Here is a 17,178-nt window from a genome sequence, read left to right on the forward strand (position 1 = left end):
AGTGGGGCTAATGTGTTCTGTACCACCTTAGTAAAGGGTTTAAATATTGACCAACTGATGTATACTGAGAAAGTCAGGTCCAGAAGACAACACACAGAGCCCATTGCAGAAAGCCCAGGAGTGTTGTGCAAGTCACAATCAACCACCCAGCAACATCTAACCATGGAGCTAGGATTGAACATTGAATCACTAGCAGGGCCTGACTTTTCTCAGTTGATCAAACCAGCATTTATTTGCTTTATATCCCAATGCCTATCCCAGTGCCTGGCACACGGTAGGTGGTCAGTAAGAAATGCGAGCCCTCAATCTACACCCAGTACTGGTTGTGCTTCAGCGTTGGGTTGGTTTGTCGGCAGAGTTTGACCAGGTTCATCCACATCTCCCAAGCAGCACATTTGTCCACTGGCTTGGCCACTGGAGAAGACATTTGTTCATGCTGCAGCTCCCTGAAAAGACAGACTGGGGGGCTGCTGGAGCTTTGCAGAGGGGTGTCACTGTGACAGTGGGAAACTTTATGCTCCTTTCTGGCCTATGACTTGGGGTTGTGTGTTCCGGGTTGGTCTGGGGCTTGATAAGGGGTTTTGCCTTTTCTACCTTCTGGCTCAACAGCCAGACACACATGGCCACTGCAGCCACTTTCAGCAGGAAGACCACGGCAGCCAAGGGTATGATGACCATCAGAGGGTAACTGCTGTCTCTGGGCTGCATAGGTGCCCAAAAGCTGACTATTAGTGGTGGCTGGTGGCCAAATGACCTTGATGGCAGAGACTCTGCCATCCACACTGGGCTCTTCACCACTGTGCTGTCCCCAGGGATCTGCTCTCTGCCATCTGGTCTGGGTCAGTTTACCTAAAGTTTCTGTCTGTGCCGCAAGTCCTGAGGAAATCACAGGCTTTTCCTGAGAGAGAACGGAGGTTACAAGGTTGTCTCCAGTGACAAATAAAGGAACATCTGGTGTAAATGTTTGCAAAAGTGAGGGGTCAGGTGGCACTATGGTGAAGGGGAGATAACATATCACTGGCTGTACATGATCTGCCCTGAGCAAGAAAGTGAAGGAGTCGTTCAGCATCCCCACACCTGTGGGTGGAATACCAGCCGCCCTTGGTCAATGTCCCTCTGAGTGAATACAGTAGCCTCTTCTATCACTGTGCTGTAGAACCCCTCTTCGTCCAGCCTTCTATGTACAGGGGGCTCTGTCACTTCAAATTTGGGATCACTGTCAGTCATATTAGCAAGCTCAATAGTATCGGGCAAAATTCACCCCCGATATTTCACATAGGTTCTTTTCTATTTTCCGTAAATGTCGGCCGGTCTGAGAAACAAAGGGACACAGTACAAAAGAGAGAAATTTTAAAGCTGAGTGTCCAGGGGAGACATCACATGTCAGCAGGTTCCATGATGCCCCCTGAGCCATAAAACCAGCAAGTTTTTATTAGTGATTTTCAAAAGGGGAGGGAGTGTACGAATAGGGTGTGGGTCACAGAGCTCACATGCTTCACAAGATAATAAGATATCACAAGGTAAATGGAGGCAGGGCGAGATCACAGGACCACAGGACCAGGGCAAAATTAAAATTGCTAATGAAGTTTCGGCCATGCATTGTCATTGATAACATCTTATCAAGAGACAGGGTTTGAGAGCAGACAACCAGTCTGACCAAAATTTACTAGGTGGGAATTTCCTCATCCTAATAAGCCTGAGAGCACTACGGGAGACAGGGGCTGATTTCATCCCTTAGCGACGACCGTAAAAGACTGCCATCCCCAAAGTGGCCATTTCAGAGGCTTTCCCTCAGGTACGCATTCTCTTTCTCAGGGATGTTCCTTGCTGAGAAAAAGAATTCAGTGATATTTCTCCCATTTGCTTTTGAAAGAAGAGAAATATGGCTCTGTTCCACCTGGCTCACCGGCAGTCAGAGTTTAAGGTTATCTCCCTTGTTCCCTGAACATTGCTGTTATCCTGTTCTTTTTCCAAGATGCCCAGATTTCATGTTGTTCAAACACACATGCTCTACAAACAATCTGTGCAGTTAACGCAATCATCACAGGGTCCTGAGGTGACATACATCCTTCTCAGCTTACGAAGATGATGTGATTAAGAGATTAAAGTAAAGACAGGCATAGGAAATCACAAGGGTATTGACTGGGGAAGTGATAAGTGTCCATGAAATCTTCACAATTTATGTTCAGAGATTGCAGTAAAGACAGGCGTAAGAAATTATAAAAGTATTAATTTGGGGAACTAATAAATGTCCATGCAAACTTCACAATTTATGTTCTTCTGCCATGGCTTCAGCCGGTCCCTCCATTCAGGGTCCCTGACTTCCTGCAACATGGTAGCATCTAGGTCCCTTCTTCTCAGCTGATGAGCCACTCTGTCTGCAATTTTCAGGTTTGGCATAACCTGCAGTAAAGGCTGCGCTCTGATGTTTAGTGTTTGTCCTGTCAGGTTGCTTTCTGATGTAAACAGTGAGAACTGTAGCTGGTCCTGTGTGGCAGTGAGATTTGTCATGTGACAAGAGAGTCTTCCTGAATCCAAATCTTCCTGTCCAAAGTTGATGACCAACTGGTCTTCAATCAGCAGGTGCCCATGTTGGAGGGGCCATGTTATCATGTAAGTGATTTGGGGGTTCCTCCCATTGGTCATGGCTGACAGGTGAGCGCTGGTGATGGGGATGGTTGTCTGGCCTTGTGGGAGAAGTAGGTCAGTAAGGTTCACAATGCTGATGGAGATGGGAATGACATCCAGGTGGAAGAGTTTATAGAGGGGGTGGTGTGCACCATCTGTCACACTAAAGTAGAACACTCCAGAGGGAGGGCTTCCATCCTGTATGAACCACACCTGAGAGTTATCAATGTCAGCTTGTATAAAATGGTGAACAGGTGTGTCCAGAAGGTAAGCCATTGCCAAAAAGCCATTATTAGGATTACGGATGATCATATATCTGATTTCGTCTGGAGGACTGTCCAGATCTTCCACTTTCAGATGTTCAGGTCCCACAGCCAACCTACTGCCCTGCAGAACTTTCAACTGAAGCCCCTTTGTCTTTAATTCTGGTGCCTGGTCATTATAATATCACCTGGAGAGATGGTGATATTAAACATCTCTTCAAGAAAGTCAGCTTCTGGCTTGGTGGTGGACTTGCTCTTTTGGTTTGGCCAAATGACAAAGGTAAAATTATCAGCCAGTGATTCACAGTCATCATGAATGTATGTAATTCCAAATTTATTAATTATATACTGGGAGAAACTGGGTTTTCCTTTGGTAATATTTCCTTCTCCAACCATAATTGTTCCGTGGTGAGGAAGAGATGTCACTTGGAACCAAATTTCATAGGAAGAGCACTGAGATTCAGGCAATTTAAATAAGAGGTTGGAGGCATCTAACTTAAACTGGCCAATTAGAACCTTGTCTCCCTCCTTGACAGAAGCTCCTGTTAAAACATAAAGAACAAACTGACATTTCATTAGAACTTTTAGATGACAGCTGTAAAGCTCTTTTTCCCTCAAATTTGTCTTAGTGGATTATTTGTAACACTTTTGTTGCTCAAGTACTTGAATTAGCATTGCTACCTAAGGCATATTAAATAAATACATTTTAAATACACACATTCACACACAATTAAGCCAATGTTTCAGGCAACTGAGCTTTAAAATCTTTTATATTCATTTATAAAATGTTAATTTCCTAATTTATCTACTACTGGACTGTCTCTTGCCATGGAAACATGCAGCTTTCAATACCCCTTTCCTTTTAAGAACTTACCCTATTTGTCATTTTCATTTTTTATCAACAGTTTTCCATCATGGGCACAGTGAAGTCCCCACTTGGAGGTGCAAATAAAATTCTTTAAAGCTAAGTTGTCATCCTTCTCCCAGTACAACTGTTTAAGCTTATGAGATAAAATAGAAGAGACCTGGAGAAAGAGGACATGTAAAGAAATAATAATTTTTTTATAACTGTTTAAGCTTTATTTCAAAGGTTGATATCATGGCATTGACAATTAAAAAGGGAAAGATTTATTTCCAAACTCTCCCTACTTTAATAATTATGGATTAGGCACTACTCATATCATGGTGGCATTACCTGTATTTGCAAGCAGATAACTCTGCTGACCAGGCTTATTGATATCATATGAAATAGTAATACAGAATTCCTCAGGTCCCAGGGCTGCTGATGGGGAGGAGGCCGTGAATGTAAAGGAATCTTCCGCAGTCCAGCCAGTGTTCTCACGGTCTACGTGCTGGTATAATATCAACCCTTCACTGACCTGACCAAACAGTAAGAAAATAGCTCCTGGTTTCAGGGGTGATACAAGGATTGACATATATCCTAACTGGAAGAGATATATGTCCTTTGAGAGTTCACTTTACTCATGCTCAAATTATTGCACATAGCCATCTAAATGCAGAAACATTAAAAATGTAGTAACTTATTTTTCCAACCTAGGGGATTCTATTATAAAAATGATCTATTCACCAGAGAAAGAAAAGCACATTGATTTTGAGACAACTAATGTCTAAGGTATTTGTATAATATTATAGAAAGTTTATAAGAAACTTGTACTTAACTTTCCAGAAGCTTCAACAATAATCAACTCAGAACCAGTCTTGTTGCATATATACTCCTACCCACTTTTCTGCCCCAAAGATTATTTTGAATCAAATCACAGACATCATATCATTTCATCTTGCTATGAAATGTCTGAATGTTGGTCCCCTCCAAAACTCATGTTGAAACTTAGTCCCCATTGTGGCAGTATTGAGAGGTGGGGCCTTTTAAGAGGTGATTGGGTCATGAAGGTTCTGCTCTCATGAATGAATTAACCCATTCATAGACTAATGGGTTAATGGGTTAGTGGGTTATCACGTAAGTGGGACTGGTGGCTTTATAAGAAGAGGAAGAAAGACCTGAGCTAGCACACTCAGCTCCCTCATCATGTGATACCCTGCACTGCCTTGGAACTCTGTGGAGTCCCCACCAGCAAGAAGGCCATCACCAGATGTGGTCTCTCAACATTAAACCTCTCAGCCTCCATAACTGTAATAAATTCTTTTTCTTTATAAATTACCCATTTTCAGATATTTTGTTATAAGCAATAGAAAATGGACTAAGTGGGGGAGGAGCAAAGATGGCCAAATAGGAACTGCTCCAGTCTACAGCTCCCAGCGTGAGCGATGCAGAAGACAGCTGATCTCTGCATTTCCAACTGAGGTACTGGGTTCTTCTCACTGGGGAGTGTCAGACACTGGGTGCAGGACAGTGGGTGCAGCGCACAAAGCGTGAGCTGAAGCAGGGCAAGGCATCACCTCACCCAGGAAGTGCAAGGGGTCAGGGAATTCCCTTTCCTAGTCAAAGAAAGGGGTGATAGATGGCACCTGGAAAATTGGGTAACTCCCACCCTAATACTGTGCTGTTCCAATGGTCTTAGCAAACGACACACCAGGAGATTATATCCCGTGCCTGGCTCAGAGGGTCCTACGCTCACAGAGCCTCACTCATTGCTAGCACAGCAGTCTGAGATCAAACTGCAAGGCGGCAGTGAGGCTGGGGGAGGGGCGCCTGCCATTGCCGAGGCTTGTAGTAAACAAAGCGGCCAGACCAGGAAGCTTGAACTGGGTGGAGACCACCTCAGCTCAAGGAGGCCTGCCTGCCTCTGTAGACTCCACCTCTGGGGGGAGGGCATAGCCAAACAAAAGGCAGCAGAAACCTCTGCAGACTTCAATGTCCCTGTCTGACAGCTTTGAAGAGAGTAGTGTTTCTCCCAGCATGCAGCTGGAGATCTGAGAATGGACAGACTGCCTCCTCAAGTGGGTCCCTGACCCCCAAGTAGCATAACTGGGAGGCACACCCCGGTAGGGGCAGACTGACACCTCACACGGCCAGGTACTCCTCTAAGACAAAACTTCCAGAGGAACGATCAGGCAGCAACATTTGCTGTTCACCAATATCCGCTGTTTTGCAGCCTCTGCTGCTGATACCCAGGCAAACAGGGTCTGGAGTGGACCTCCAGCAAACTCCAACAGACCTGCAGCTGAGGGTCCTGACTGTAGGAGGAAAACTAACAAACAGAAAGGACATCCACACCAAAACCCCATCTGTACGTCACCATCATCAAAGACCAAAGGTAGATAAAACCACAAAATGGGGAAAAAACAGAGCAGAAAAACTGGAAACTCTAAAAATCAGAGCACCTCTCCTCCTCCAAAGGAACACAGCTCCTCACCAGCAAAGGAAAAAAGCTGGACAGAGAATGACTTTGATGAGTTGAGAGAAGAAGGCTTCAGAAGAACAAACTACTCCTAGCTAAAGGAGGAAGTTTGAACAAATGGCAAAGAAGTTAAAAACTTTGAAAAAAAAATAGACAAATGAATAACTAGAATAACAAATGCAGAGAAGTCCTTAAAGGACCTGATGGAGCTGAAAACAACGGCACGAGAACTACATGATGAATGCATAAGCCTCAATAACTGATGCGATCACTGGAAGAAAGGGTATCAGCGATGGAAGAAGAAATGAATGAAATGAAGTGTGAAGAGAAGTTTAGAGAAAAAATGATAAAAAGAAATGAACAAAGCCTCCAAGAAATATGGGACGATGTGAAAAGACCAAATCTACGTCTAATTGGTGTACCTGAAAGTGACAGGGAGAATGGAACCAAGTTGGAAAACACTCTGCAGGATATTATCCAGGAGAACTTCCCCAATCTAGCAAGGCAGGCCAACATTTAGATTCAGGAAATACAAAGAATGCCACAAAGATACTCTTCGAGAAGAGCAACTCCAAGACACATAATTGTCAGATTCACCAAAGTTGAAATGAAAGAAAAAATGTTAAGGGCAGTCAGAGAGAAAGGTCGGGTTACACACAAAGGGAAGCCCATCAGACTAACAGGTAATCTCTTGGCAGAAACTCTACAAGCCAGAAGAGAGTGGGGGCCAATATTCAACATTCTTAAAGAAAAGAATTTTCAACCCAGAATTTCATATCCAGCCAAACTAAGAAGTGAAGGAGAAATAAAATACTTTACAGACAAGCAAATGCTGAGAGATTTTGTCACCACCAGGCCTGCCCTAAAAGAGCTCCTGAAGGAAGCACTAAACATGGAAAGGAACACTAAACATGGAAAGGTACCAGCCACTGCAAAAACATGGCAAATTGTAAAGACCACCAAGGCTAGGAAGAAACTGCATCAACTAACTAGCAAAATAACCAGCTAACATCATAATGACAGGATCAAATTCACACATAACAATACTAACCTTAAATGTAAATGGACTAAATGCTCCAATTAAAAGGCACAGACTGGCAAATTGGATAAAGAGTCACCCATCAGTGTGCTGTATTCAGGAAACCCATCTCATGTGCAGAGACACACATAGGCTCAAAATAAAGGGATGGAGGAAGATCTACCAAGCAAATGGAAAACAAAAAAAGGCAGGGGTTGCAACCCTAGTCTCTTGGTAAAACAGACTTTAAACCAACAAAGATCAAAAGAGACAAAGAAGATCATTACATAATGGTAAAGGGATCAATTCAACAAGAAGAACTAACTATCCTAAATATATATGCACCCAATACAGGAGCACCCAGATTCACAAAGCAAGCCCTGAGTGACCTACAAAGAGACTTAGACTCCCACCCAATAATAATGGGAGACTTTAACACCCCACTGTCAACATCAGACAGATCAACGAGACAGAAGGTTAACAAGGATATCCAGGAATTGAACTCAGTTCTGCACCAAGCAGACCTAATAGACATCTACAGAACTCTCCACCCCAAATCAACAGAATATACATTCTTTTCAGCACCACACCACACCTATTTCAAAATTGACCACATAATTGGAAGTAAAGCACTCCTCAGCAAATGTAAAAGAACAGAAATTATAACAAACTGTCTCTCAGACCACAGTGCAATCAAACTAGAACTCAGGATTAAGAAACTCAAAGTATAATAATAAATAAATAAATAAATAAATAAATAAATAAAAAGAAACTCACTCAAAACTGCTCAACTACATGGAAACTGAACAACCTGCTCCTGAATGACTACTGGGTACATAATGAAATGAAGGCAGAAATAAAGATGTTCTTTGAAACCAACAAGAACAAAGACACAACATACCAGAATCTCTGGGACACATTTAAAGCAGTGTGTAGAAGGAAATTTATAGCACTAAATGCCCACAAGAGAAAGCAGGAAAGATCTAAAATTGACACCCTAACATCACAATTAAAAGAACTAGAGAAGCAAGAGCAAACATATTCAAAAGCTAGCAGAAGGCAAGAAATAACTAAGGTCAGAGCAGAACTGAAGGAAATAGAGACACAAAAAACCCTTCAAAAAATCAATGAATCCAGGAGCTGGTTTTTTTAAAAGATCAACAAAATTCATAGACCACTAGCAAGACTAATAAAGAAGAAAAGAGAGAAGAATCAAATAGACACAATACAAAATGGTAAAGGGGATATCACCACCGATCCCACAGAAATAGAAACTACCATCAGAGAATACTATAAACACCTCTATGCAAATAAACTAGAAAATCTAGAAGAAATGGATAAATTCCTCAACACATACACCCTTCCAAGACTAAACCAGGAAGAAGTTCAATCTCTGAATAGACCAATAACAGGAGCTGAAATTGAGGCAATAATTAATAGCTTACCAACCAAAAAAAGTCCAGGACCAGATGGATTCACAGCCGAATTCTACCAGAGGTACAAAGAGGAGCTGGTACCATTCCTTCTGAAACTATTCCAATCAATAGAAAAAGAGGGAATCCTCCATAACTCATTTTATGAGGCCAGCATCATCCTGATACCAAAGCCTGGCAGAGACACAGCAAAAAAAGAGAATTTTAGACCAATATCCCTGATGAACATCGATGCAAAAATCCTCGATAAAATACTGGCAAACCGAATCCAGCAGCACATCAAAAACCTTATCCACCATGATCAAGTGGGCTTCATCCCTGGGATGCAAGGCTGGTTCAACATACGCAAATCAATAAATGTAATCCAGCATATAAACAAAACCAACGACAAAAACCACATGATTATCTCAATAGATGCAGAAAAGGCCTTTGACAAAATTCAACAACGCTTCATGCTAAAAACTCTCAATAAATTAAGTACTGATAGGACGTATCTCAAAATAGTAAGAGCTATCTATGACAAACCCACAGCCAATATCATACTGAATGGGCAAAAACTGGAAGCATTCCCTTTGAAAACTGGCACAAGACAGGGATGCCCTCTCTCACCACTCCTATTCAACATAGTGTTGGAAGTTCTGGCCAGGGCAATCAGGCAGGAGAAGGAAATAAAGGGTATTCAATTAGGAAAAGAGGAAGTCAAATTGTCCCTGTTTGCAGATGACATGATTGTATATCTGGAAAACCCCATCTTCTCATCTTGAGAGTTTCCCACATTCTGGATTTTGCTGACTCCATCCCTGGGATGTTGTTTCGCATTTCCTCTCGCCTCTGTATTTCCTATGTACTGGTAGTTAAATCTAGAGACTTAATAGGAATCAGGTTCAACTTTTGGATAAGAATATTTTACAGGTTGTATTTTATATTTTCTCTTGCATCTCACTGCAAAGCAAAATATTAGGTTGCTTCTCTCTTGGATATGTAGATTCAAGTGTTGGCAGGTTGGTCCTTCTATTTTAAGGTTCTCCATTAGCCTGTCACCTAATAGATTTGAAGAGTCATTGATACCATTGCCTAAATCCATTATTGTTGCAGTGGCAAAACACTGATATTCTTTTATCATTTCTTCTTTATTATCTGGAAGTCTTTTATAAGAAAGAACTTTCCTTCATCTGCTATTTGGTTATAGTGAGGTACAGGAAAGACAGGATAAATGCTTGATTCTTTCCCTTTATGTACCAAACTTTAATCACAGAAGGGAAGGCTACAGATAAAATATTTAGCCCTTAGTTCCTATGGGTCACTTCTTTTTCTGACCTTCTAGCTATTATAATACTCTGAGTTTACAGGTGTGTTTTGCCAAGGTATTCTATGTCCAGTTCAAACATGCCTAGGATAAACTATCATGTAATTTACAGAGCAGTTGAGTCCACCTCATCAATCAATATCTGGAAATGCTATAGTAACTAACAGAAGTTTGGGTCTCTGAATATATGTTGCTCTGGCTCAATGCTGATACAGAGGCTATATCTTGATCTCGAGTTCTAGAAAGGCTTTTTGTCTGGTGAGTTTCCATGGAAGATAAGCTCCCTGTCCCAAAGCAGCCAAAAACTGTTGGTGAGGAGTTTTTTCATTCTTAGCCCATTCAAGGATGAGGCAAGGAAATGCTGTCTTTTGAGGGTTTTAAATGGGGAAAAGAAAGAAAAATATTATCTCTAGACATTACCTGGGAAAGAAAGTCTGCTTTATTTGGCAGCCCTAGTATTTCAATTCCTAGCTTAAGATTTATGGTTAATCATAAATGCATTTCCCCTCCCAGAAACAGGTGACTGTGCCATGAATTTTGGACCAGAGGATGCTTTTTATTCTGCTTGAGAGAGGCATCATATTATAAAGCAAAAAAGATCCATTTCTCTAAGATGAAAAGTAACATAGTCTATTAACCAGGAAGAAAGATTTTCTTGGAAGCTGGTCAACCTTGTCCTTTGGTATAAGTGAAAATTAGCTTCCCTGAAAAATATATAAGAAGTTGTTAGAATAATCTAAGGATCTTCCGATGTCCGTGGTGCAGAGAGTGATTGTCCCAGGAAAGGGATGGTGCTCACAGACAATTGAGATGAAAGTCAGAAATCTTCTAAGGGAAGAGATTGGGGAAGAATCCTAAACATAGCTTTGTATTTCAGGAGCCTAGTGGAGGAGAGGTCTGTTACAGGTTCTATTTTTAAAAAGGCATTTCAAGAGTATGAAATTAAGTGTGAATAACTAATTGCCTAATTTTACCCTGGAGAGTGACAGAGAGAATTTAATTAGATGCATCTTGAGTATCTGGACTTTAAGACTGGATAGGGCATTACTGAAAGTGCTGAGCTAGAAATAAAAGGGACTAAGGGTGCCTGTGGAATGTGCACTTGCTGGCCATGCCCTGAAAGAGGTTTGCAGTGAGTAGGTTCTTTAATGTTCAGAAGAGAGCTTTTCTTTCTGCAGCTTTAAGAGCCAGGTTCCAAGGGGTGTGTGTGTATTAAGGAGAAGGCCAGCAAAGGCAGAATGAGACCAAGACTTCAGGAGAAAAAGTGTGGGGTAAACCTGAAGAGAGAAGGATCTAAGAAAGGATCAGGAATTTTGTCACCTAAAATAGAAAATGGCCTTAGGAACAATTTCCAACAGCTCTGCATATTTCCATGGTATTAAATATGGATAGATAAGCCACTTAGCTGAATACCTGGGCTCTGGGGTTAGGGAGAGGAGAGAAGAGAGGTTTTTATTTCTTATGGATTTAGTTTAGCCCAGATATTTCCTCTTTAACAGATGAAATCTTTCTGGAATGTTGTTAGAAAACCAATGGTGTTGGATTTCAACTAATAAACATAGTAGGAAAAACAAAATGAGAAAATTGCCATTTGGCAACCTCTGCAACAATAAATATTTCAGGCAAGAATCCTAAAACTAGTGGGTGAAAATGTGATGAGAAACAAGCTATTTAAATCTTTCCAAAGTGTCTCCTCACATATTGATTAATTACAAAGGGGAGAACAGTACCTTCAAGTGGATAAACCTGAAAGCAACAACTGACCAAGTGATAAAGGTAAACATCCTCAGTCCTGGGCAAAGTGAGCCTTAGGGCCTCTGATGGGAAGCTCTGAGAACCCAGCAGCTCTCCCAGTATTCCTGCCCCAAATGCACAACCTAAATAGATCTGATCATAAGGAAACAGGATAAAACACCAGGTAAGACCAGACTGAGGGATAGTCTACAGAGAACTGTCCTGTACTTGGCAAGAAAATGGCAAGTTCATGAAAGGCAACGTGACTGAAGAATGATTCCAGATTGAAGGAGACTAAATGTCAGAGGCATTCAAACCAGAGCAACTCCATCTCGAGTAGGGGCTGGGTATAAAATAAAGCTGAGACCTGCTGGGCTGCATTCCCGGGAGGTCAGGCATTCTTAACCACAGGATGAGATAGGAGGTCGGCACAAGACACAGGTCACAAAGACCTTGCTGATAAAACAGGATGCAGTAAAGAAGCTGGCCAAAACCCACCAAAACCAAGATGGCAATGAAAGTGACCTCTGGTTGACCTCACTACTCATTATATGCTGATTATAATGCATTAGCATGCTAAAAGACACTCCCACCAGTGCCATGACAGTTTACAAATGCCACAGAAATGTCTGAAGTTACCATATATAGTCTAAAAAGGGGAGGGGCCCTCAGTTCTGAGAACTCTCCACCCCTTTCCCATAAAACTCATGAATAATCCACCCCTTATTTAGCATATGAGCAAGAAATAACTATATGTATATTCAGTCAGGCAGCCATTGCCGCTGCTCTGCCTATGGGGTAGCCATTCTTTCATCCCTTTACTTTCCTAATAAACTTGCATTCACTTTACTCTATGGACTCGCCTTAAATTCTTTCTTGCTCGAGGTCCAAGGACCCTGTCTTGGGGTCTGGATTGGGATCCCTTTCTGGTAACATAAAGACATGGGACAATTAAATGCTATGTTTTATGCTGTGGACTTTTTCTTTTGCTAAAAAAAAATTTACTGAAACAACTTGTGAAATTTGAATAAGGTCTATAAATTATATAATAGTATTGTGGCAATGTGAATTTCATGGGTTTGAAAATTATACTGTGATTCTGTAAGAGAATGGCCTTATTTCTAGGAAAAACACACTGAAATAAGGGATAAAGGGGCATGGCAGCAACTGGCTCTCAAAGTCTCCGAAATGTGTTGGTGTGTGTAAAGAGAAAAATGATAAAGCAAATGTGGTTAAATGCTAACATTTGGGGAATATGGATGAATATTATATAGGAATTCTTTGTACTCTATTACAATTATTCTGTAAGTTTGAAGCTATTTAAAAATAGGAAGTTAAAACATGATAATTTAAAAAGTAAACTTCATGATGTTTTACTACATCAACTTCAAGAAGGGACAAGTAATACCTCTTCTCTGATGACTCAGAGTATGCAGAATGGGGGAGGGAGACCCACTCACAAATGCCCTGGACACTTGAAAATCAATAAGTAATTTTAAGATCAAGATATAGGGTCCAGTTGGTCCCCATACCTGCACCATCTCACCACCACCACCCAGCTGCCTCCTCTAACCTAGGCCATTTCTCTAGGACTTTAACAAGGCTGTAATCCTGCCTTGCCTGTGAAAGGGTGAATATGTGGTTCCAAATCCTACAACTTCCCAGAGTAGTGCTGTTACAGGTAGTTAGGCATTAGCGGGGCAGGAGAGGGCTCTCCCCGACAATCCACTAGAAATGCCAGGTGACAGCTCGGCAATTATTGCATTGCCTCTCTAAAAGTGATAAATTGGCAGCCGGCACCAGGGAGAGGCCATTTCCTGATGGTCCACACCTGTTAATGTTAAAGTGTTAAAGAAAGGCAGATCTCAGGGAGAAGAAACTTCCTGGGCACGCGTATTAAGAGACAAAAATGGCAAAGTATGGTCTTCAGGGCACTCCACCACAAAAAGGAAGAAAGCCTCAGATGGACATGCGTACAACTTCCTAAGCACACTGCATGTGTTCAGTTCCCAAGGGTAAGGAAGGTACTACACATGCAGGAAGCCCACCCTAAGGGAAGAATCATGGGAAAGAGGTGAGCCTATAGAGCCCTAGGATCAAGGTAAGTGTCCCTTTTTTCTCTCTTTGACCTTCAGGTGCCCACTTGGATCTCTTTGAAAGATTCTTTCCTTTCTTGTCTGTTCTAAAACCTTTTCAATAAATTTCCACTCCTGCTCTGGAACTTGCCTCAGTCTCTTTTTCTATTGTATGCCCCTCAGTCAAATTCTTTCTTCTGAGGAGGGAAGGCCTAAAGTTGCCACAAATGTGTACAGATTCACCCCAGTAATTTGGGGTGACTCAGATCTCTTCCACTGCTAACAGTGCTTTCATTTGAAGAGGCAATATTATAATATCCCTCAGATCTCTGGGATTTAAACTTTCTGGATCTCATATCCTTGATTTCTAGGGAACCACAAAGAAAACCATTTGTTAATGCTAAAGAGAGAGATTTGGTTCCAAGATTTCTGTGATGCTTTAACATTTACAGCTGAGAAGCTTAGAGAAATTGGAAATTTAAGGAATGCCTCCCTACATCCACCCCCATACCCTCATTGCACACTAGTTGGTAACAGAGCTGGGACCGGAAGCCAAATCTCCAGGTTAGTCGATCAGTGCTTTCTCCTATAGCAAAAATTGGGGCCTCTTTGGCTCCAACTGCTTGAATTATTGCTTTTCTTCCTCCAAGGAAGAAAAGGACACCTGTTAATATGAGAATGCAAGCCAAAGAGTGGAGTAGATTTTGAATCTTGGATTGATCAGATCTAAATTCAAGTATAAATGTCACCAATTTTCAGCTCTGTGACCTTTGTGCAAGTCTCTTAATCTCTCTGAGCCTTAATTTGTGCATTAAAATATGGAATAATACCTCACTTGTAGATACGCATTTGAATAAATTGGTCTATTGCATATCAGTGTTCAAAAAAATGCAGGCCCTGGGCGTTTCTAGGTCTTTCAAGAAAGCTAAGTTGTCACCGACCAATTCCTTACTGGAACATCAGGGGATTCTGGTTAAGATGGGAGGCTATACTCTTTTTTATACTGAATCATGGATGTGAATATTAAGCAATTAGAAAGTTCTAAAATATGCCTAATGAAATATTTTCCCATAAAAATGGAGGAATTTATAGGCTAAAATCTTGGCACTTTGCAAAAGCTTACTTCTGGTTGCTTTGTAAATAAGTATTTGTTCACTATTCTAAAAATATTTGCCAAATGGACAAATAAGCTACTTTAAAAGTGCCATACAAATCTAAAGTACATACATTTTTTATCATGAAGAAGAATTAAGGCCATCCAGCATATTTCTTACTCATTTATTTGACAAAAACACCTAGACAACACCTAACTTTTATTGAGTCCTAAACACAAATTCCAGGTGCTCTATGAGCCGCTTTATATAATTTATGATTCATGCATAGACAATAAGTTGGAGAGCCTAGTTTTGAACCTAGCCCTGCATGACATCAGAGTTCACGCTTTCTTGATTACCTAGGAGCCATGCCTACAGTATGCAAACTTCAGTGAAATTCTAGGCAGCAAAGAATTTCACAAGATATGCTCTCCAACTCCAAGAACACTGGTAATGTGGCAAGTCAGTTGCTAGTATGAGTAGGGCAGACTAGTGCCATTTTTTGGTCTGGCCTGAAAACAACATAGTCACTATTGGCCAGGGCTTGTCCAGACTTGTAATGACTCAAATAAATAGATCATTTTATGTATCGTATTTATTACAAATGGCAAATTAAAGAAAGGCTGTATTCCCATTCTACTATACCATACTATACTATACTATACTATACTATACTATACTATACTATACTATACTATACTATACTATACTATACTATTACTATACTTTTTTTTTTTTTCTGAGACAGAGTCTCACTCTGTCTACACTCTGGAGTGCAGTGGCGTGATCTTAGCTCTCTGCAACCTCTGCCTTCCAGGCTCAAGCCATCCTCCCACCTCACCATCCTGAGTAGCTGGGATTACAGGTGTGTGCCACTATGCCCGGCTAATTTTTGTATTTTTTGATAGAGACAGGATTTCACCACATTGCCCAGGCTGCTTTTGAACTCCTGAGCTTAAGAGATCCACCCACTTCAGCCTCCCAAAATGCTGGGATTACAGGCACTACTGCCATTTTTGATCAGGGAGAAACTCTCATTACTGTATTAAAGAGTAAAGACATTGGGATTAAAGAAAGAGGAGTTTTTCCCGAGGGCAATTCCTGTTTGGGCCCCAAGGTGACTGACAGATACCTGCCTGCTCAAGGCTAAGCTTTTAAAACCTGGAGCCAGAGAGCTAAGGATCACTATGAGTGTCCTTGGATGAACACAAGGATGAAGCAGGAGCTCAGATGTACTATGCTTGGGTGGAGGGGGGTCAACTTTAGAATATAATTTTTTTTTTCCTAAAGGCATTCTACAGGTCTACAGAAGTACACGGGGACAGGACTGAGGGTAATGAGATCAGAATTGTCAAACTTGCCCAAAAGGCAAGGCTAGAACACTCTGGAGAATATCTTCATTCTAAGGGTGTCTCTAAATACAGCTCCCTACGAATCTGCTAAGAAAACCAGAGCATGAGTCCTTTCCACTGATCCTTCCCAGAGTGGGGCTTAAAAGTAGCTTTGAAATTCCCACTGGAGAAGAGAGTAACCAAATTATCTCAAGGTCAGCTGGGAGAAGGAGAAAGAAGAGATGGAGACAGGAATCCACTTGCTTAATTCTCCACAACACAGTGGTTTTGTCCAAGGTTCAGGTCTCTGGACAGGACAGTGGTTGGCCAGAAGGAAGAAGAGAAAGCGAACTGGCCAAAAAAAAAAAAAGAAGAAGAAGAAAGAAATCTCTATGCCAAACAGATATCCATGGGGAAAGAGACTACAGAAAGCCAAACCATTCAAGAAGGTAAAGTCTGCAAGGGTCCATGAAAATTAACCAAAAATTACTAAAAGCTAACATTCTAAAGACACCAAGATGCTGTACTCCTGAAAGATAAGCACCAAGGAACAGCTCCTCTCTATTTGCCCTTTCTCTCTTCTACCAGACTGACATGGCCATGGCTACAGAGAGCAGCCAGATATACAGAGTTCAAGGTTCCCAGAAGAGATCAGAAGCCCGGGAAGCCCAGGGTGCCAAGGCTTAGAGAGTGTTCAGGAATCAGGCTAAACAAAGTGGGGCTGAGTTAAGTCCCAGGAATAATTTCCCTTAGTGGGAGTGGATAGAAGAGGCATTTTGGAAAACCTAGGTTCCAAAATGGTGTTACTTGGAAATCTGCAGCTAGAAATGGACAACTGAAAACTAACCCAAATAACTATCCAGGAGTTGTGGCTCATGCCCTTCCATAACTGGGTCAGTCTCTCCAGAAACCAACTAGAATAAAAATCTTTTCAAGGAGCACAGCAAGATATCCATCTATAGCCCTATCTGGCAGA

The 17,178-nt window shown here is 41.5% G+C and overlaps 1 protein-coding gene and 1 pseudogene across 1 annotated transcript in view; both read right to left on the reverse strand.

The window, feature by feature from the left end:
* Positions 1-369: 369 nt before the first annotated feature.
* On the reverse strand, positions 370-1,069 carry LOC100461498 (uncharacterized; annotated as a pseudogene).
* Positions 1,070-1,162: 93 nt separating this feature from the next.
* Positions 1,163-17,178, reverse strand: part of LOC112133484 (chondroitin sulfate proteoglycan 4-like) — a 95,012-nt gene continuing 78,996 nt past the window's right edge. The window contains exons 6-7 of the mRNA XM_054555559.2: positions 3,766-3,916; positions 1,163-3,433 (exon numbers count right to left, since the gene is read on the reverse strand). Coding sequence (XP_054411534.2) covers positions 3,767-3,916 — 150 coding nt within the window. The 3' untranslated portion in view covers positions 1,163-3,433; position 3,766. The remainder of the gene's footprint in view (positions 3,434-3,765; positions 3,917-17,178) is intronic.

Source organism: Pongo abelii, chromosome 4, assembly GCF_028885655.2.
Source record: "Pongo abelii isolate AG06213 chromosome 4, NHGRI_mPonAbe1-v2.0_pri, whole genome shotgun sequence".
Classification (NCBI taxonomy): domain Eukaryota; kingdom Metazoa; phylum Chordata; class Mammalia; order Primates; family Hominidae; genus Pongo; species Pongo abelii.